The sequence below is a fragment of the Lepisosteus oculatus genome, chromosome 15 (assembly GCF_040954835.1).
Source record: "Lepisosteus oculatus isolate fLepOcu1 chromosome 15, fLepOcu1.hap2, whole genome shotgun sequence".
Lineage (NCBI taxonomy): Eukaryota > Metazoa > Chordata > Actinopteri > Semionotiformes > Lepisosteidae > Lepisosteus > Lepisosteus oculatus.
This window is the reverse complement of record NC_090710.1, coordinates 2,118,723-2,137,004: the sequence shown is the minus strand read 5'-3', so window position 1 is coordinate 2,137,004 and position 18,282 is coordinate 2,118,723. Positions and strand designations below refer to the sequence as shown.

At 38.7% G+C, this 18,282-nt stretch overlaps 1 protein-coding gene across 6 annotated transcripts in view; it reads left to right on the top strand.

The window, feature by feature from the left end:
- Positions 1-18,282, top strand: part of nr1i2 (nuclear receptor subfamily 1, group I, member 2) — a 69,669-nt gene that overhangs the window by 33,771 nt on the left and 17,616 nt on the right. For all 6 annotated transcript variants that reach the window (XM_069178832.1, XM_069178828.1, XM_069178831.1 and 3 more), the window contains 5 exons: positions 3,641-3,848; positions 12,049-12,179; positions 13,108-13,301; positions 14,790-15,037; positions 15,206-15,351. In XM_069178832.1, coding sequence (XP_069034933.1) covers positions 3,646-3,848; positions 12,049-12,179; positions 13,108-13,301; positions 14,790-15,037; positions 15,206-15,351 — 922 coding nt within the window. In that variant the 5' untranslated portion in view covers positions 3,641-3,645. The remainder of the gene's footprint in view (positions 1-3,640; positions 3,849-12,048; positions 12,180-13,107; positions 13,302-14,789; positions 15,038-15,205; positions 15,352-18,282) is intronic.

The following is an 18,282-nucleotide window of genomic DNA, read 5'->3' as shown; positions in this document are numbered from 1 at the left end:
TAAGCAATCGGTGACCTTGATTTACAGTGCCTTGCGAAAGTATTCGGCCCCCTTGAACTTTTCAACCTTTTGCCACATTTCAGGCTTCAAACATAAAGATATAATTTTTTTATTTTATGTGAAGAATCACCAACAAGTGGGACACAATTGTGAAGTGGAACGAAATCTATTGGATTTTTGAAACTTTTTTAACTAATAAAAAAATGAAAAGTGGGGCGTGCAAAATTATTCGGCCCCCTTGCGTTAATACTTTGTAGAGTCACCTTTTGCTGCGATTACAGCTGCAAGTCGCTTGGGGTATGTCTCTATCAGTTTTGCACATCGAGAGACTGAAATTCTTGCCCATTCTTCCTTGCAAAACAGCTCGAGCTCAGGGAGGTTGGATGGAGAGCGTTTGTGAACAGCAGTTTTCAGCTCTTTCCACAGATTCTCGATTGGATTCAGGTCTGGACTTTGACTTGGCCATTCAAACACCTGGATACGTTTATTTGTGAACCATTCCTTTGTAGATTTTGCTGTATGTTTGGGATCATTGTCTTGTTGGAAGATAAATCTCCGTCCCAGTTTCAGGTCTTTTGCAGACTCCAACAGGTTTTCATCCAGAATGGTCCTGTATTTGGCTGCAGCCATCTTCCCCTCAATTTTAACCATCTTCCCTGTCCCTGCTGAAGAAAAGCAGGCCCAAACCATGATGCTGCCACCACCATGTTTGACAGTGGGGATGGTGTGTTGAGGGTGATGAGCTGTGTTGCTTTTACGCCAAACATATCGTTTTGCATTGTGGCCAAAAAGTTCGATTTTGGTTTCATCTGACCAGAGCACCTTCTTCCACATGTTTGGGGTGTCTCCCAGGTGGCTTGTGGCAAACTTTAGACGAGACTTTTTATGGATATCTTTGAGAAATGGCTTTCTTCTTGCCACTCTTCCATAAAGGCCAGATTTGTGCAGTGTAAGACTGATTGTTGTCCTATGGACAGACTCTCCCACCTCAGCTGTAGTTCTCTGCAGTTCATCCAGAGTGATCATGGGCCTCTTGGCTGCATCTCTGATCAGTCTTCTCCTTGTCTGAGCTGAAAGTTTAGAGGGACGGCCAGGTCTTGGTAGATTTGCAGTGGTCTGATACTCCTTCCATTTCAAGATGATCGCTTGCACAGTGCTCCTTGGGATGTTTGAAGCTTGGGAAATCTTTTTGTATCCAAATCCGGCTTTAAACTTCTCCACAACAGTATTACGGACCTGCCTGGTGTGTTCCTTGGTCTTCATGATGCTCTCTGCGCTTTCAACAGAACCTTGAGACTATCACAGAGCAGGTGCATTTATACAGAGACTTGATTACACACAGGTGGATTCTATTTATCACCATCAGTCATTTAGGACAACATTGGATCATTCAGAGATCCTCGCTGAACTTCTGGAGTGAGTTTGCTGCACTGAAAGTAAAGGGGCCGAATAATTTTGCACGCCCCACTTTTCATTTTTTTATTAGTTAAAAAAGTTTCAAAAATCCAATAGATTTCGTTCCACTTCACAATTGTGTCCCACTTGTTGGTGATTCTTCACATAAAATAAAAAATTTATATCTTTATGTTTGAAACCTGAAATGTGGCAAAAGGTTGAAAAGTTCAAGGGGGCCGAATACTTTCGCAAGGCACTGTATATAACGTTTTCTCACTACAGTCTCAGGTCTGCAGATCGGCTCCTTACAATAGAAAGACTGCTGTGTTACTCAATAAAAAAACATATTATTTATTATGCTTAATCCAAACTTTCAGGATAAATCCAACTTTTACTGTGCCAGCTCCACTTCCAGCTCAGCAGTGACTCCTTACAAATGTCACTCAGCAAGATTTCTTACAAATGAGAGCTCAAGCTGTGCAAATTTCTCCACTCCACCCAGCTGTATATAATGGACTAGTGTCCCATCAAGAGGCAAATCCCATCTCTTCGGCCCACTTAATATTACACAAACGTGGATAAACACCTTATCTGATGACCCTAAGGATGTGATTTTGAATAATTCAAATTCAAAGCACAAATTCAGAAATACTGTAAAACAAATTGTTAAACTGCTATCAGTCTGCAGGATTTTAAATTTGATGTCAAGGTAACCCAAATCTCAGGTCAGTGTTCTCTGTAGGATCTGTGGCTTGCAATGTGATGATGTACAATGGTGAAGATGCAAGACAATGAAGCAAAAGAACTTAAAATCATTAGAAGGGCAAATATTTCTTTGTAATTTAGCTGGGCTAAATATGGTGACTATCAAGTGATTAGAATCATTCAAATTTGTATTTGCATAGTGATATAAAAGCATGTCCTTCGTAACATTTGCGTGTTATGGGGCTTTTAACTGCACTGAAAGAAAATTATGATGGCATAGGCCTTGATTTTCGAGATACCATGGCAACCTAAAAAACCCTGCCCCTCCTCATGTCCCCTCTGCAAGTGTTTGCTAAAAAATAAATGGAAGGACCCTCATGTAGCTGTTGAGAAGAGATGTTACAATGCAGGGCTACAAATTATTAGGTGGGTTATCAGTCATTTAAATTCCCCCTAGCTATCTGTATTTTGTTTGTTAAAATATGAACTTATACTTTTACTATTACAATACTATTTTCAACTATCTCTGTTAAGAATTTGGCTTTTTGACTCCTAGAATTTGCTTCTTAAGAGTGGAATGCAAGGAAAAGTGGCACCTTTACTGTTTTTGCTTCTTTGGCTATTGTTTAGGTCTCTTTTCAAACAAGATCTGTTGCCTCATTAATCTCAGATTAAAAGCTGCTGATGTTTGCTTGTGTATGTTGCGAGGGTTGCTACAGTATGTCAATTCTGTATTATTGGAGAAGTGTGCAGTGACTTCTGGGAAGAGTCCTTACTCTTTTTTGAATAGTTACTTGGAGCTTTTACTCCTGCTGACAGCCATACTAATTTAGAGTCAATAACAGAATTTGAGAGGATAAGCAGGCAGCTGACTTCTTTCGTTATGGTGTGTGTGCATGACCACTTCATGACTGTGATCTTTTTTACTCATGTGTAGTGAAAAAGGAGATTTAATGGGCACGATGCTGTTGCATTTGTTTAACCGATGGAATTGTCCACAGCATTGTTGTTAATGTATCAAAAACAAGAAAATGAGCAGGAGGCATACTTTCATAATTTATTATAAGCTTTTCTACTACAGTATTTCAGCAGAAAAAGCCTTTATTAGGATGTATAATATAAAGCAACATAACCTGCAGTTTGAATGGAAGATAAGACTAAAAAGGTTCGTCACGGAGAAGAGAAGAGAAAATTTTTATTTGACTTTAACCTGCTTAGTTTGAGGGAAGACAATAGAAATAAGGAAATCATAAGTTTCAAAAGGTTATTTCTGGTTCACCCGAAGAGGGCTCCGCAACGTAGTGCTTTTTTTCTTCTCTTTTCAGCATGGAATTAACCTTTACTTGTTCCTTTGCAGACTGTGCATGCTGCTGCAACTACCTACTTAAACTACTTAGAAGATAGATGGCTGCCACAATGTCTCTTTACAGACTGTAAAAAAGCAATTTTTCTCCAATATACAGTTGTTAAACTGGCATCCATCAGCCTGTTTGTGAATGTCTGAAGAGTGTTTTGGGGTATCTTTGTCTCTTCCTAACAGGCACCATGAGTCAAACCAGTGAGGACACACCAGAGAAGGGAGAGCAGGAAGATGCAGGACAGAGCTGCGACTGCAGCCTGGCAGAGGAGCAGGAGGAAGAAGACGACGACGACAGTGGAGAGCCCAAAGTGTGCAGAGTGTGTGGAGACAAGGCCACTGGCTACCATTTCAATGCCATGACCTGCGAAGGGTGCAAGGGCTTCTTTCGGTGAGTGCAACCCCCCTCCTTCCTGATACCCCAGTGATACTCCAGGTGTTTCTCTTCAGTAGGAACCTTATTTGCTTTCCTGTGGTGAAAGTTCCAAAGCCCTGTCACATTAAAATGAGCAGCACTTGCACAAAGAGAGTGTGCGCATGTCTCTCAGCAGCAAGCTACACAATAAATAAGATAAGATCACTTTATTGGCCATATACAGTTTCTTGTATTAGGAATTTGTCTTTTTGCATACCCCAGCTTGCTCTCCATGAGACACACAGACAGGGAGAGAGAAGCTTGGGGTCAGAGCACAGGGTCAGCCGTTTATACAGTGCCCCTGGAGCTGTTGGGGTTAAGTGCCTTGCTCAGGGGCCCAGCAGAGTAGGATTCCTCTGCCGACCACAGGATTCGATCATGATGCTCAAAGCCAGTCACCGATAAGAAAAGCTTGTGAACAGGCAAATTAGACACAAATGGCAGGCAGCATTTTGTCCTGTGTCTTTTATGTAAACACAATTGTACAATATTAATGATTGCTAATAATAACACCTCCTTACATTTACATAGCACTTTTCATCACATAGGATTCCAAAATGCTTTGCACACAGGAGGAGACCCGCAGCCTCACCTAGGAGACTCACAGTATCCATTCACCAGCAACCTAACTGCACATTAGGTGCGGTTTGGCCTTCTTAAAGTTCCCCCACAATTCAGCTGGAGAAGCAATTTTTCATTTTCTTTCTTTTTTTATGCCAAAACAGTCAACAAATTGTGCCATTTGAAACATCTCACCAGAATTTGATAAATAGCACAAAGTTTGCCCTGTGTCTTCAGAGTCCAAGTCCTGCTTTTAGAAAATGTCTTAAACTTCACACACACTCTTGAGTAAAACCTCCATGTAAAACTTGAGTTTGGTTTTAAAAGTCATCAGTCGATCTGCCATTGTTCTTCGGAGAACTGAATGAGTAAATTCAGAATTTGTGTATTTGGAGTGATATGAGTCTGTCTCAAGCCTACAGTATGTTGGGGCAGAGGATTGGAAATGGTTATTTTTAACTTGTATCCCTCATAGTGAAAAAAACAGCTGCTGAATCCTGTGTGAATGATGCAATAAGACATTTTGTCCAATCATGAAATAGTCATTATCATTTTAGTACAGTATATGGACAAAATTATTTTCTCTGTTTTATTGTGGTATGTTTTTTTTCTGCTTGCAAGCAGGGCTAGCAAAGACCTTTATGGTCCCCAGTGGCGTTCCTTTACTACTGTATATGCATGATTGAAATGTTCATGGAATGGATATCACTGAAAAGAAGCACCAAATAGAATTATAAGCCCACCTTTTGTACTGCCTGTTAGAGAGAAACAGATAATCTCAGTGAGTTATTATATTATTAATAATTAGTTATGACCAACCAACAGTTCCGCAAATGCTGCAGCCAATGCAGCTCTTAATAATTAGTTTCTTTTGACTTTTGTCATTAATGTTTTCTGCAGTCTTCCATGGCTCCCTTCACAGTACATCAATTACTGTTCAACTTATTTCGCTACCATGACGCCCACACCAGAACTGAAGAGCTAAAGATGACATGAATACATCCTCTGAAAGCAGATTTGCCTCCAAGATCCTTGCTCTTGTATTGGGCAATGAAAGTACAGTAAATTAACTGCCTCTTACAATGCTGCATGTTGCTAGGCATCTGACCTGCAGTAGGTGGTAATACATGGTAACCTGAATCTTCACTGGCAGAGTTCAGTGCCAACAAACCTCTGGCTTCACTAAGACCTGTGATGTCCTGAACACAGTTAGCTAGATGAATATGGATATATCGAAGAAAACTCTTAAGTTTAAAGACAGGTGCTGTCCTATCAGAGGGAGGATTACAACGAACAACTCTCAAGAATGAGGAAGATGATTAGCTCTTAATCTTGCACAGATCAAGCTAACAGAAAATAATTGTACAATATACTACCACAGTGACATGAGGATTGAGTTTAAAACATGGAAATAAAAGTGTTTTCTGGTGCATGCCCTGTAACTTTGCAACCAGCTGAATTTCAGTTTTGGCATATTAGTTATATTAGTTAATGCTTATTAGTCATGCAGATGTTTTTACCCTTATGTTGTAATTTGATTTTGTTTTAATTGCAGCACCAAGAACTGATGATGCCATAAACTGTTACAGTATTCATTGTACACTCAGACAAAGCAAAGACAAAGGCTCAGCTAAACTGCAATAGAAATTAAAATAAGGTTCATAGAAAATGTTGTGGACAACGATAATACAGTTTGTTACCACACAAAGGAGCAGCAGCTTGGAGAATAAAAAAATGGAAGGAGACCATTTTAAAAGAAATGGAAGTTACAAATTTTGTGTTTTTCTTTTTTCAAATCCCAGTCACCATGGAGAAACAGTACTGAAGTCATTTTTTCAATTAGAAATGTATTCTAATCCATTACCTTCAGTAAACCCTTGCTTTAATGGATTCACGTTAACACAATCTGTCGAAGGGGGTATTCCTAGTCTTTGCCTCCCCGTTTATGTGCACAATTCATCATCTTGCAACTACTGTATGTATGTTTACTGTGATGAGAATTTTGTAGGGATTTTGTGTGAATTTACTGACACAATGTTTAGTTGTAACAGTACATTACTTGAGTTTACAAGGATTCACAACACAATGTGTACATGAAAGCATTCTGGATGAGTACATGAGAGTCTGTGTGGATACAGACGGCAGCTCGTCACATGAAAATTATCAAGCTATAGAGAGTATATTAAAAAGAGATGTATAAAAGCAAAGATAATTAATTTAGTATTGGTTACACTAACTCACTAATCAGTATAATTTACATGATCGACATTCAGGAGCTCATCAGGAAATAAGATACAAGACAGCAATGAATTCTCAAGAGCAGTAATGGTGAATATTGAATTATACTTATCCACAAACATAACTCCTGTGCAGAAGGATGGGGGAAGAGCTGACTGGATTCATCAGCTGTCCAATCGGTGTTCTGCTACCTCGATACCACTCTAGTCTTTAGGCAGCTCGAGGTATCGGGAATAGAGAGAAGGATTCTACTATAGCCTCACGCTGACAGTCAGTTCTCTTCAAATTGCTACCATTTAATCTGAAATAGGATGTAGAACACATAACTAGCAAACAGTCTTGGTTCAAGAAAACATATGAAAGTGAGTCATGAAATATTACTTGATAATGAACAATAGGTATATTCCATGCTGAAAAATGCAGCGTTTTGGCTGTGAAGCCTTCTTCAGGTGAGATTACTTGATAATGCTGTTTTAAAGTTGTTAGTATAGGAACACTCTTCAGTGTAAACCACATTGCCCAAACATTAAATTGAATTTCAAATGTAGTGACAGGTGGCTTTGGGAGTTTTGTAACATCATGGTGTAGGGTGAAGGTCTATTATTTTAATAGTTAAGTGATATTAAGTATTTCTAACAATCTTTGTGTGCTTTGTGTGCTCTGTCACCTCTCACAGGAATGTAGTGAAGGAGGTCTCAGCCACAGGATAACCTCATGGTCTTTGTATGTGAGCAAGTGAGGGAGAGGAGCTTATCTTTTGGATAATAGTCTTTCCCAGGACAGTCCAGATCCATTATCGATATTTCTTTAAGATGGATATCCACAGCTGGCGCCTGAATGACTGGCAGATGGACATAAGCACATCTGTTTCTCCCCTTTTTGTATGACTTTCCCTCGACTCAGTTTCATTACCCCAGTGTCAGCTGCCTGAATGACTACTGCCCTGTAGTCACATCAGTTATCATTAAGTGCTTCGAGCAGTTGGTCAAAGCATACATCATCTCCTTACTACCCTAGACCCACTGCAATTTGCGTATCGCCAGAACAGGTCGACAGAAGATCCTATTGCTTCTGCCCTCCATACTGCCCTCTCACAACTGGATAAGAAAGGAACATATGTGAGAATGCTGTTTGTTGATTACAGCTCAGCATTCAATACCATAGTGCCCTCAAAGCTTGTCATCAAGCTCCAGGACCTGTGACTGAACACCTCCCTCTGTAATTGGATCCTGGACTTCTTGACGGAACGTCCGCAGGTGGTGAAGGTGGGCACCAACATATCCTCTACCCTGACTCTAAACACTGGAGCCCCCCAAGGCTGTGTGCTTAGTCCTGTCCTCTACTCCTTATTTACCCATGATTGTGTTGCCAGGCATAACTCAAACTCCATCATCATGTTTGCGGACGATACAACAGTCATCGGCCTGATCACAGATGGTGAAGAGTGTGCTTACAGGGAGGAGGTTGAAACCCTGGCAGCATGGTGCCAGGAGAACAACCTCTCTCTGAACATCAGTAAGACTAAGGAGATGATTGTGGACTATAGGAAACACCAGGGAGGAGATCACACACCTATCTACATCAATGGGACTGCAGTGGAGAGGGTCAGCAGTTGTAAGTTCCTGGGAGTTAACATCTCAGAGGACTTAACCTGGAACCACAACACCAACACCATGGTCAAAACAGCACGGCAGCGCCTATTCTTTCTCCATGGGCTAAAGACGTTTGGCATGCCATCACATATCCAAGCCAACTTTTACAGGTGCACTATTGAGAGCTTCCTGACTGGTTGAATCACTGCCTTGGATCCCCAGCCCGGGATCGCAAAGTACTACAGAGGGTGGTGAAGTCAGTGCAGCTCATTACCGGCTCTGAGCTACCAAACATCCAGGATATCTACTCAGCTAGATGTCTTAAGAAGGCCAGGTCCATTCTCATAGGCCCCAGTCTTCCCAGTCACAAACTCTTTTCCCTCCTACCGTCTGGTAAACAATACCAAAGCATTCAGTCAAAGTCCAACAGATTACGGAACAGCTTCTACCTCCAGGCAATAAGACTGCTAAATAGCCAACCTACAGCTCCTTTAGCAAATCACCTGTAATGGTTACATGGACATACAGTGTTCATTGCATTCAGCATACTGCATTACTTGTATATATTGCATACACCATGGACACATAACAGCTCTATTTATATTGAGTTGTATTCAATTTCTATTACATCTATTATTATGTAACCTCATTTTCGTAACCTTAATTTTGTGATTTTTGTGATTTTGTGATTCTTGTGATTTTGTGAGCCTGCAGAAAAGACATTTCATTGCCAGCAATTACTTACTGCTGCACACTGTATTGTTGTGCATTTGATAAATAAACTTTGATTTGGTTTTGATTTGACTGAGCAGTCACCACTCAGTGCACAGACTTTGTCCCAGTTCAGCACAACACTAACCCGGATACCTAACTTGAGAGAGCTGACTGTCAGGGAAAGGTACAGTACAGTATAGCAGGATCCTTCTGTAAGCTGCTTAAGAACTGGAGAGGCACTGAGCCAGCAGAGCATGGATTGGACAGACCCAGTCATCTGTTCCCCCACCCTTCTGTGCGAGAATTACGAATCCCCAGTTGTGGATGAGTATAATTCAGTATTTACCCTCTCGAGAATAAAATTATGTTAATGGGTTAACATCAATTCAACTAATTGAAGTAGTAGTACTGGAGTGCCTGAATATTGATTACGTGAATGGAACTGATTAGGTAGCGTAACCAGCTGTATACGAACTGTAAGATCCTTGTTTTTTTGTATCTTTTTTGTATTATATTTTGAATGCTTTTATGTATATATTGGTTTAATGTATCAATAAATGTCTTTCATGTGTAAATCCCTGTGAAAACTCCTAGTTGTTCTGCCAGTTAATTCCTAATAGCCAAAGTAAACTTACGCAATTTACTGTTACAACTAAATATCCTGCAAGTAAATTTACAAAACCCCTACAATAGTATAGTGAATAAAAGAATTTTAGTTTATGCTGTGAGTCCACCCACTGAAGAGACAGAGTGGTTCTGAATGAACTAATCCAAGATGAAGGCATTTTACTGTATTATCCCAACTGTATAATACCAATGAGACTGGCCTGTCATCAATACAGTACATTATTTTTACAATACAGTATTGTTACAAATAGGGGTTACAAAAATAGGGAGTGTCAGAAAATAACTGAACGGATTAATCAATAAGTAAATTAAATTATCTTAACCACCAAATTATAAAGATTTTGCCAAAAATACCTGAGCAGCTGGTATACTTAGAAGCACATTAATTCTTTGTTCTGTGGCACAGTTTTGATGAAAGTAATAATTCAGGCACACTTTGTTAAACAATTATTTATTAATAATGGCAATACACACCATAAAAAACATACAACATAAACATTCAACATACAATTATTATTTACAAACAAAGTGTTCCAAAGGTCTACAATCTGACGAATCGGAGAAAACTCAGACTTATACCTAATATTTAATTCTTAGGCTAACAAATCTGCCGTCTAAACTGAACAGAAAACAAGTTAGAGTTAAATCTTTCTATATAAACCCGGATGCTACAAAATGAGTGGGAACCACCCTATTCTAGAAATGCATCCACTTACCAGGAGATGCCATTTTAACCAAGGGCTTGTCTATACAGGAAATCAGTTTCTTAAAAACCAAAGAATGACAAGCTCTCTTACAAAGTTCACATATTTAACTCCAGTCTGTTTTTTATGGGTGATCTGGACAAGAACCTCTTGTTTTCTGTATTAATTTCCTTTCTCTCTTATGTCTCCCTTTTTCTCCTTTCTTCTGTCTCTGTACCTGCTTGTACAACATAACACTGGGTTCCTAGCCTGTTGATAATGTTTAATGATTTGCCCAGAACTTAATTAACTAAGTTAGACCAAGGTAAATGTTACAATTGCTTTGATCAGTGAATCTCAGACACCTATGTACATCTCAGTAAACATCTCCTTACTTTGAAGCTCAACCCCCCCACTGGAAATGTTGACATTAGCCAGGTATTAACTATTGTCCCTTAGATTATGACACCTCAATATTATGACACTTCCCAATAACCATATCAGTATACTGTATTATTTTTGAATACAGTACAGTCACATATATACATATTCAGTATGCATACTGTATATACAATATACAGTATATATATGTTCATATATGAATGTGTTTTATAGGCATCCTGTCCAGGGTGTACTCTGCCTTCCAGCTGTTGCTTCTTTGAAGCTGAAGTGGAAGAAGTTAATGGACAGCAGACAATACAGGACATCCCTTCCACCCTTTTAGTCCAGTAAAGTGAGGGTGTACAGTAATGGAACAAGTAATAGGTTTATTCCATGCTGAAAAGAGAAGAGAGAAAATGCAACATTTCGGCTGTGAAGCCTTCTTCGGTATACAGTACTGTACCACCTTATATGTCTATATATAAATATCAGAGGCCTTTGACACCCTCTAATAGCAAGTCCCTGCTATTACAATCCTTTCTAATACTGACCCGCAACACATTCCTTGCCATCTGAAGTGAATAAAGAAATTCCAAGTCTTAAATTTTTCTTGAATTTCACTGTACTCCTTCTATGTAACTAGTCCTTGTTATTTATTATTGCTGAATGAAGTGCTGTATTTCTGCTTTTTGTTTTCTGTGTTGATCTCTTAGACCAGGGGTTCTTTTTTAGAGGCCTCACACCCCCTGCAGCTGTTTAATGGATTGCAAAATGTAATATATGTAAAAACATTACATTTGGTTTCTTCAATTCAAGACACAATAACAGTCCAGGATTAAAATATGTAACTAATTAACATTTCAATTCACAAACAAATTATGACAAATTTGAAGTTTTTGAATAGCTCATAGAAGAACAACTGTAGCAGTACAAGCAACTGAAAAATCTACACACTTGAAAGAACAGAAGCAAAATGAATAGAAATGTTAACACTTTATTGCCGGTGACGGGCAGTAGTCCAGTGTTTGCTACTTTGTTTTAATTTAAGTTTTGAGTGTTTTGACATGTGGAGGGTTGTTACACCTACACAAGAAACAAAAAACACATACTGACCAAGCGTATACTGTATACGATAGTGTGGCATTTCTCCATCTGTCCTGATGACTTTTGAGGTATATTGGGAGGACATTCTATGTTTAAATTGTTCATTGCTCCCAAATCCCCTAGACTTCTGCGCCCCAGGTATTATACCATTTGGGCCACAGTCTTCTGGACTTTGATGCGGCTGATGGTGAGATGATACTGCTCTGTGCCTCAAGCAGGCCAACCTGATTCTCTGCTGATTCTGTATCAATTTTGTCCCACGTTGCTTCTCATCAGACGTGCCATGAAGCGTCGTACTCAGTTCAGCTGCCCCTTCCAGAACTCCTGCGTCATCACCAAGAATAACCGTCGACAGTGCCAAGCCTGTCGCCTCCGGATCTGCCTGGAGGCTGGAATGCGCAAGGAGTGTAAGTCTTTTCAGTGATACGGCTTGGTAGTTTGCCGTCTTATGTTGGATTTTTTTTTTTTTATTGTCTTATTACAAAAACACCTCCATTTTGTTCTACGTGTCTTGTTTCCTGGTTGAATTTCAGTGACTGACATAATTACCCTAGTGTCCTGGACAACATTTTTCATTGGCCCTTAACAATCATGGCCTTGAAATAATTGCCATCTATGAATTGGCTTCATAACTCTGTTCTCCTCCCCACTGATAGCTGATGTGTGATGAGCGTTCTGGCGCACTATGGCTGCCGCCGCGTCATCCAGGTGGGTGTTGAACATTGGTGGGGGGGATCCCCATTACTTGTAAAGTGCTTTGAGTGGAGTGTCCAGAAAAGTGCCATATAAGTGTAACTAATTATTAGAATTATTAAAAATTGTCTAGGAAGAATCTGAAATGATCATAATTGTCATCACATCACAAAGCAGTTAAGTCAACACAATGCCCTTTTCTAAATTATATACTGTACTGCTATCATGATGTATTCTTCTGAAATCATCAGCAAAAAAATTGTTTCATACAGTATATACCCTGTATTTGATTTTTCTATGGCAGGTACTGTATCTCCAAATTCATGGTCATGGTTTCCATGGCATGAAGCAATCAGGCTAACTCCCTTGGATGAGACGTCAGTCCATTGCTGAGCAAACCTATAGCAAACGCTGGTCCCCAGTGATACTGGGTGGACAGCAGCAATCTCGCCAATTATTGCGGTACAGTACCTTTCGCAAGTTACAAAGGCAGAGTCCAGTGTGTATTCGAACCCACAACACACCAGTTTTGACTCCAGAGATTTGTCCACCACACTGTACTACCAAAATTGACTGAATAGAACTGAAAACAAGCGATATAACACTCTGACCCTGTCCCTTGTGCTGATTTGTGTTTCCTAGTAATCATGTCTGATGCAGCAGTGGAACAGCGACGGGCTCTGATCAAGAAGAAGAGAGAAATTCGCAAAGAGACACAGCTGTGCACAGCTGAGGAGCCTACCCTGACCCTGGAGCAGGAGAGCATCATTTGTGAGCTGCTGCAGGCCCAGAAAGATCATTTTGACCTCAGCTTCTCAGGCAGCAAGGCATTCCGGGTACGACAGCCAAACTGTTAAGAAGGAAATTAAAAATTATACTGACGCTGCAGAGGAGAACAGTAAGAGTGTTAGTGTTCATTCTCAAAGTAGCTCATGGAGCAAATACAGCTGTTTAGAAGGATGTCGCATAGCTGTCCTTAACGTGAGCTTTTTATTGAGAGAATGTAAGCCTTGAAAAGATCTTTCAGGAGCAGTCATGAGATCACGTCACATTAAAATTGGGAAAAAAGTTAACAAGACTGCCGTTGACTTCTTTAAAGAAGACCGTACATTCCATTTCCATGCCTGGAGCATCAGAGTTTCTGAGGGTTATGCCTCTGTTCTTTATGTATTCTGAGCACATTCTGAACACAAGCAAATACTACTGTACATCCATTATGTTAGCCTCATATTAAAATATCTCATCTGTGTCATATAAGCTGTTAACTGAAAGGAGGAACAATGAGCCAGGACAATTCACATAACTATTGTCTTTAACATTCTGTGGATGGTTATATTCTGAATTACAGAATCCAGGATTTAAATCCTATGGTGGCTAACTTAATCAAATCTGCACATTTATTGTTTTGATAGACTTTCCACTATCAGGAATCCATGAGGTGCTTTAAAAATTAACATTTAATCTTTCTAGTCAACTGTCAGAAGATCCATGTGATATTGTAATTAACTGATCTATTTATGTATTAATCTTAAAATTGTGTAACTTTGAAAAACTCCAACAATAAGGCTTTGCACTGTGTTTGGGGACTGGCCTCTAACTTTGGAAGACTTTAACAGATGTCTTTTGTAATATCAAATATTAGTCTATTGTATAACTATTCATACTAATTGTTTACTTAGCTTTCCTCTTGTCATTTCAAGCTGTATTGTGAGGTAAGATACTTGTAGAATGTCCTGAATAGTTTCATCAACAGCCTATCTGCCTCACTTGGTAGTTAGAAGTTACTTGATCCAAGAATCTTGTCCAACTGTTTCTTGAACCCTATGGGTAAAAAAGGCTTTAGGGTTTTGAATACTTGAATCATGGCAAGTAATAACTGTTCAGAGCAAAAAGGGGTTTAGTTTCTTTAGCTGTCAGTGTAGAACATTCCTTTTAACCCCAGAATGTATCTGTTTGCTCTTCTCTAGACAGATTCTAGAACACCAATATCCTTTTATACCATGGTGAAGAATGATACAATGGTCTTTCTGTTGCTTACTGAATTGATTTTTGATTTTCAATTATAATGAAATACCAATCCCTATATCAGTGTGGGGTCTTTACACATAATAAATGTGTATGTTAGCCAAGTCATTCTTATTCAATATTAAATAACTTATTCTTAATAAATAACTGTTGTTTGTAACAGTAAAGAACTTTATAAACAAGACTGGAAGCTCATATTGAGAATGAGTTTTACATGAAAAAAATACAAACAAAATACATACAAACCCTTTAAAAGGCAGATTACAGGTCACTTAACTTGCTTGTCTCCTTTGTTGCAGCCCATGAATCGCAAATCAGAGCACATATGCAGCTCCACACCTCTGAGCAGCCCCAAAGATGAGTCCCAGGACAAGGGAGTGACCACCTCCCTTAACCAACTCAGTTGCCCGTGTTTAGGAGACAAGGAAGACCAAACGCAATACAGGAGCAAACCCACTGTCTTCTCCATGCTACCTCATATAGCTGACCTGTCCACCTACATGATCCAGCAGATAATTAATTTTGCCAAAGTTCTCAGCTTTTTTAAGTGAGTATCTATAAAAATTCTGATTGCAACTGATGTTCTCTTGTTAAAGGACTGAATGTTGTGTGATTACAGCTGTAGAGCTGTGACCCATTTATTTCTCATTTATTACTTTATTACTTTATTACAGCACAAGTGTGTTTAGTCATGCTTTTAATTTGGTGTTCAAAGGGGACTCATGATTGAAGACCAGATTTCTTTGCTGAAAGGAGCCACGTTCGAAATTTGCCAGATCCGTTTTAACATGCTTTTCAATGATAAGAAAGGGACCTGGGAATGTGGCCCCCTCACCTACCACATGGATGATGCAGCCCATGGTAAGTTAGTTGGAAATCGGTTGGAGTCTGTGCCCACAGGACACTGTAGTGTTTGGTTACGTCTGTGACAGTATCCTGTCAATATTGAACTGGGGAAAGGCGTGTGTGCTTTGAAGAACAGATATTGGGGCTCCTGAAAATGAAATGTGTTGCTACTGCTGTTCAATGACAAGGGCTATAATTTTTAGTTTTACAGTTAACACCCTTTTCTTAACGACTAAATTCTGTGTGCCATAGTTTTAAAATGTCTGCTCTCATGCCCTCTGCCCTCCCATTTAACCAGAAGAAAAATATTGCCAGTGCTTTTGCTTTACTGCTACTTTTTTTACATAATCCTCATTACAGAAATATGGGCCACAACAATAACAGACCCAACAACTTCACATTTTTCAGCTGTTGTTGCAGAGGGCTGTTGAAGGACAGTTGAAAGAAAATGACACCGAACAGACAGCCATGTGTCTTGAAAACAATTTTCAAGAGAAAAAAGTGACAGAAATGTTAATTAACACTTAAAACAATGTGGGAAGAGTCATACAGCAGTGCTACTTGTTCTTTAAAATGTGTTGTTTAGTCATGGTACAGTATGTGAAGCTTCTTTGCCTCAGCACATTAACAGGGACTACTAACAGAAGCCAGGAAGGAGTACCATTTTAAACTGAAAGAAGGGCTTCTCATTTTCATTGTACTGTTTTCATTGTCATTTAATGAGCTAATGCCACACGTTTTACTGTTGTTGTTCTGTCAGAAAACAGTTCTTAAAGAGAACATGGTGTGTCTTAGTTATTTTATTAACAATGAAGAGAAAGGAAAAATTATCCTAGTAAACTGACAAATCAGAAAAAGTGGCAACGTTGTTCTCCAGACTATTCTTTTGCTTCATTGTTTTTTTTGTGGTAAAAACAAAAATGAAGGGAAAGCAGATACGCCAATTTGATAAAATTTTATGGTGTTTTGAGGCATACTGTATTACAATTCTTGTTGGAACTCTTGGGAGTTAACTTTTTGGGTACGAACTGCACACTTGAAATCCCTTGCCTTTTTTGCATCCAATGTGTATAGTTATTGTAAATTCAGATGAGTTACTGTGACTTGATCTTTTTTATAATTCAGGTTATTAAGTATGTAAAAGGGACTACAATTCTTTGGCTCAGGAGAAAACTGACCAGGGAGGTTGACATCAGTTTTCAGTAAGATATGATTCCTGATCCTCCTTTAAATACCTTATTTCTTTCAGGTAAATCAGCCAATTAGTGTCTAATGGTTCTGCTCTAGGCCATTCCTGCCTGGTGATATCACTGCTGCCAAGCAACCTGCACAAAACTTAAGCTTTGAACATTGAGATAAATATTAGCCTGTATTTTTTTTTAAATAATTGCTGAAGATGATAATATAATAAGAGGTATTTTTGCTGGCCTTGTTTTATATTTTCATTTTTTCATAAAAGGAAAAGTGTAATTGCCTTAGTTCTATGTATAGTTTGGTGTTTCTATGATACGTCTGTTACTCAACTATCATTAACATTAACAAAATCATTTATAATGAGCAGTAGTATTACTGTTTTTTGTTACATTTCTTTAAAATGAAAATATCTCACTACGCTTTCTGAATACTAACTCTCTGTGCAAAACAAAAATCTTATCTAACTGACGAATGACATTTTTAAAATCACTAAAAATGAACAACAGTGTTTTAATGCAAGTAAAAATTGTCATCTAAAATGTCTTCCAGAAATATGAACAATGTTTTGCAGATTATCTAGGTTCTGCCTATCGTTTAAAATGATTGGCCTTTAACACTGCCTTTTTGCTAGTTGGACAGTAGACTAAGTGCAATTTATCTGCTTTGTTCTCCTTTTACAAAAGCACTGTTCTATTTCTGTGGCTTTCCCAGAGGGGAATCCCTTAGTAATTAGAATTTATTTCTCATTCTCATTGCCCACACTTGCGTTGGTGATGTTTAAACAAGAAAAGAAAAGTAATTATTTTATCCCAGCCATGTGGAGGATGCATGGCATTCTGACATTTCTGTCATCATGACTTTCATGATTTCATCAGATAATGTCCGGATTTGAACTAAATTGGAGTCAACTGCACTTTTGCTCCCCTCAGTTATGTTAAGCAGGAATAGGGCTCATGCAGTATAAGGGTCTGCAAGGAAAACACTGTTCTTTCCAAGAAAAGTATTTATTTTTCTGATGGGATAATGTGTCATGGGCTGTGACATGCCTGTCTCACCAGGAGACAAATTTATTAGTGATGCAAACACAGAGGACACATACAAACATCAGAAAGGTTAAAAATGTTAATAGGCCATTTGGCCCAATTAGCTTGTTTGGCTGCTACTGTAGATGCTAATAGAAATAAGCCTTATTGGTCAATTATTTAATAGATGATTTTTTCTCCCTTTTTATCTATGGACTGTACAGAACATCTAGACATTTGGTATTACTGTTTTGACTTACTGAGTCTTGTTAATGGTCTATTAGAAGCATTTCTTGTTTCCTTATAATCTTGTTTAATTGGTAGGGTATCACCAGGCCCAGGATCTTTATCTTAAGTGCTTCTAGGACTTGCTATTTTAATACTGTTTAATACTGAGCTTTGCATTCTGTCTAAAACACATTGTCTGTTCCTTCCTTGGATATTTCATTAAAAAATAAATTTGATACATTGAACATTAGCCTTTCATTAAAGGCTAATTTCATTAATGGTTTACCATTATTGTTTTTCAGTTGGTTTATTTCATTATGTGTTGCTGTAGTATTTAGAAAAACATTTGTGTTTCATCCATTCCACGTGCATCCATTTCAGTATTCTTTTTTATCTCTCTCTTTGGAGTAAAATAATCATTCATAACCCCCAACCTGAAAGTGATTTCTTTAGAATATAAGAACGTTGGTATAATTAGAAGCACATGAATTCTTTGTTCTTT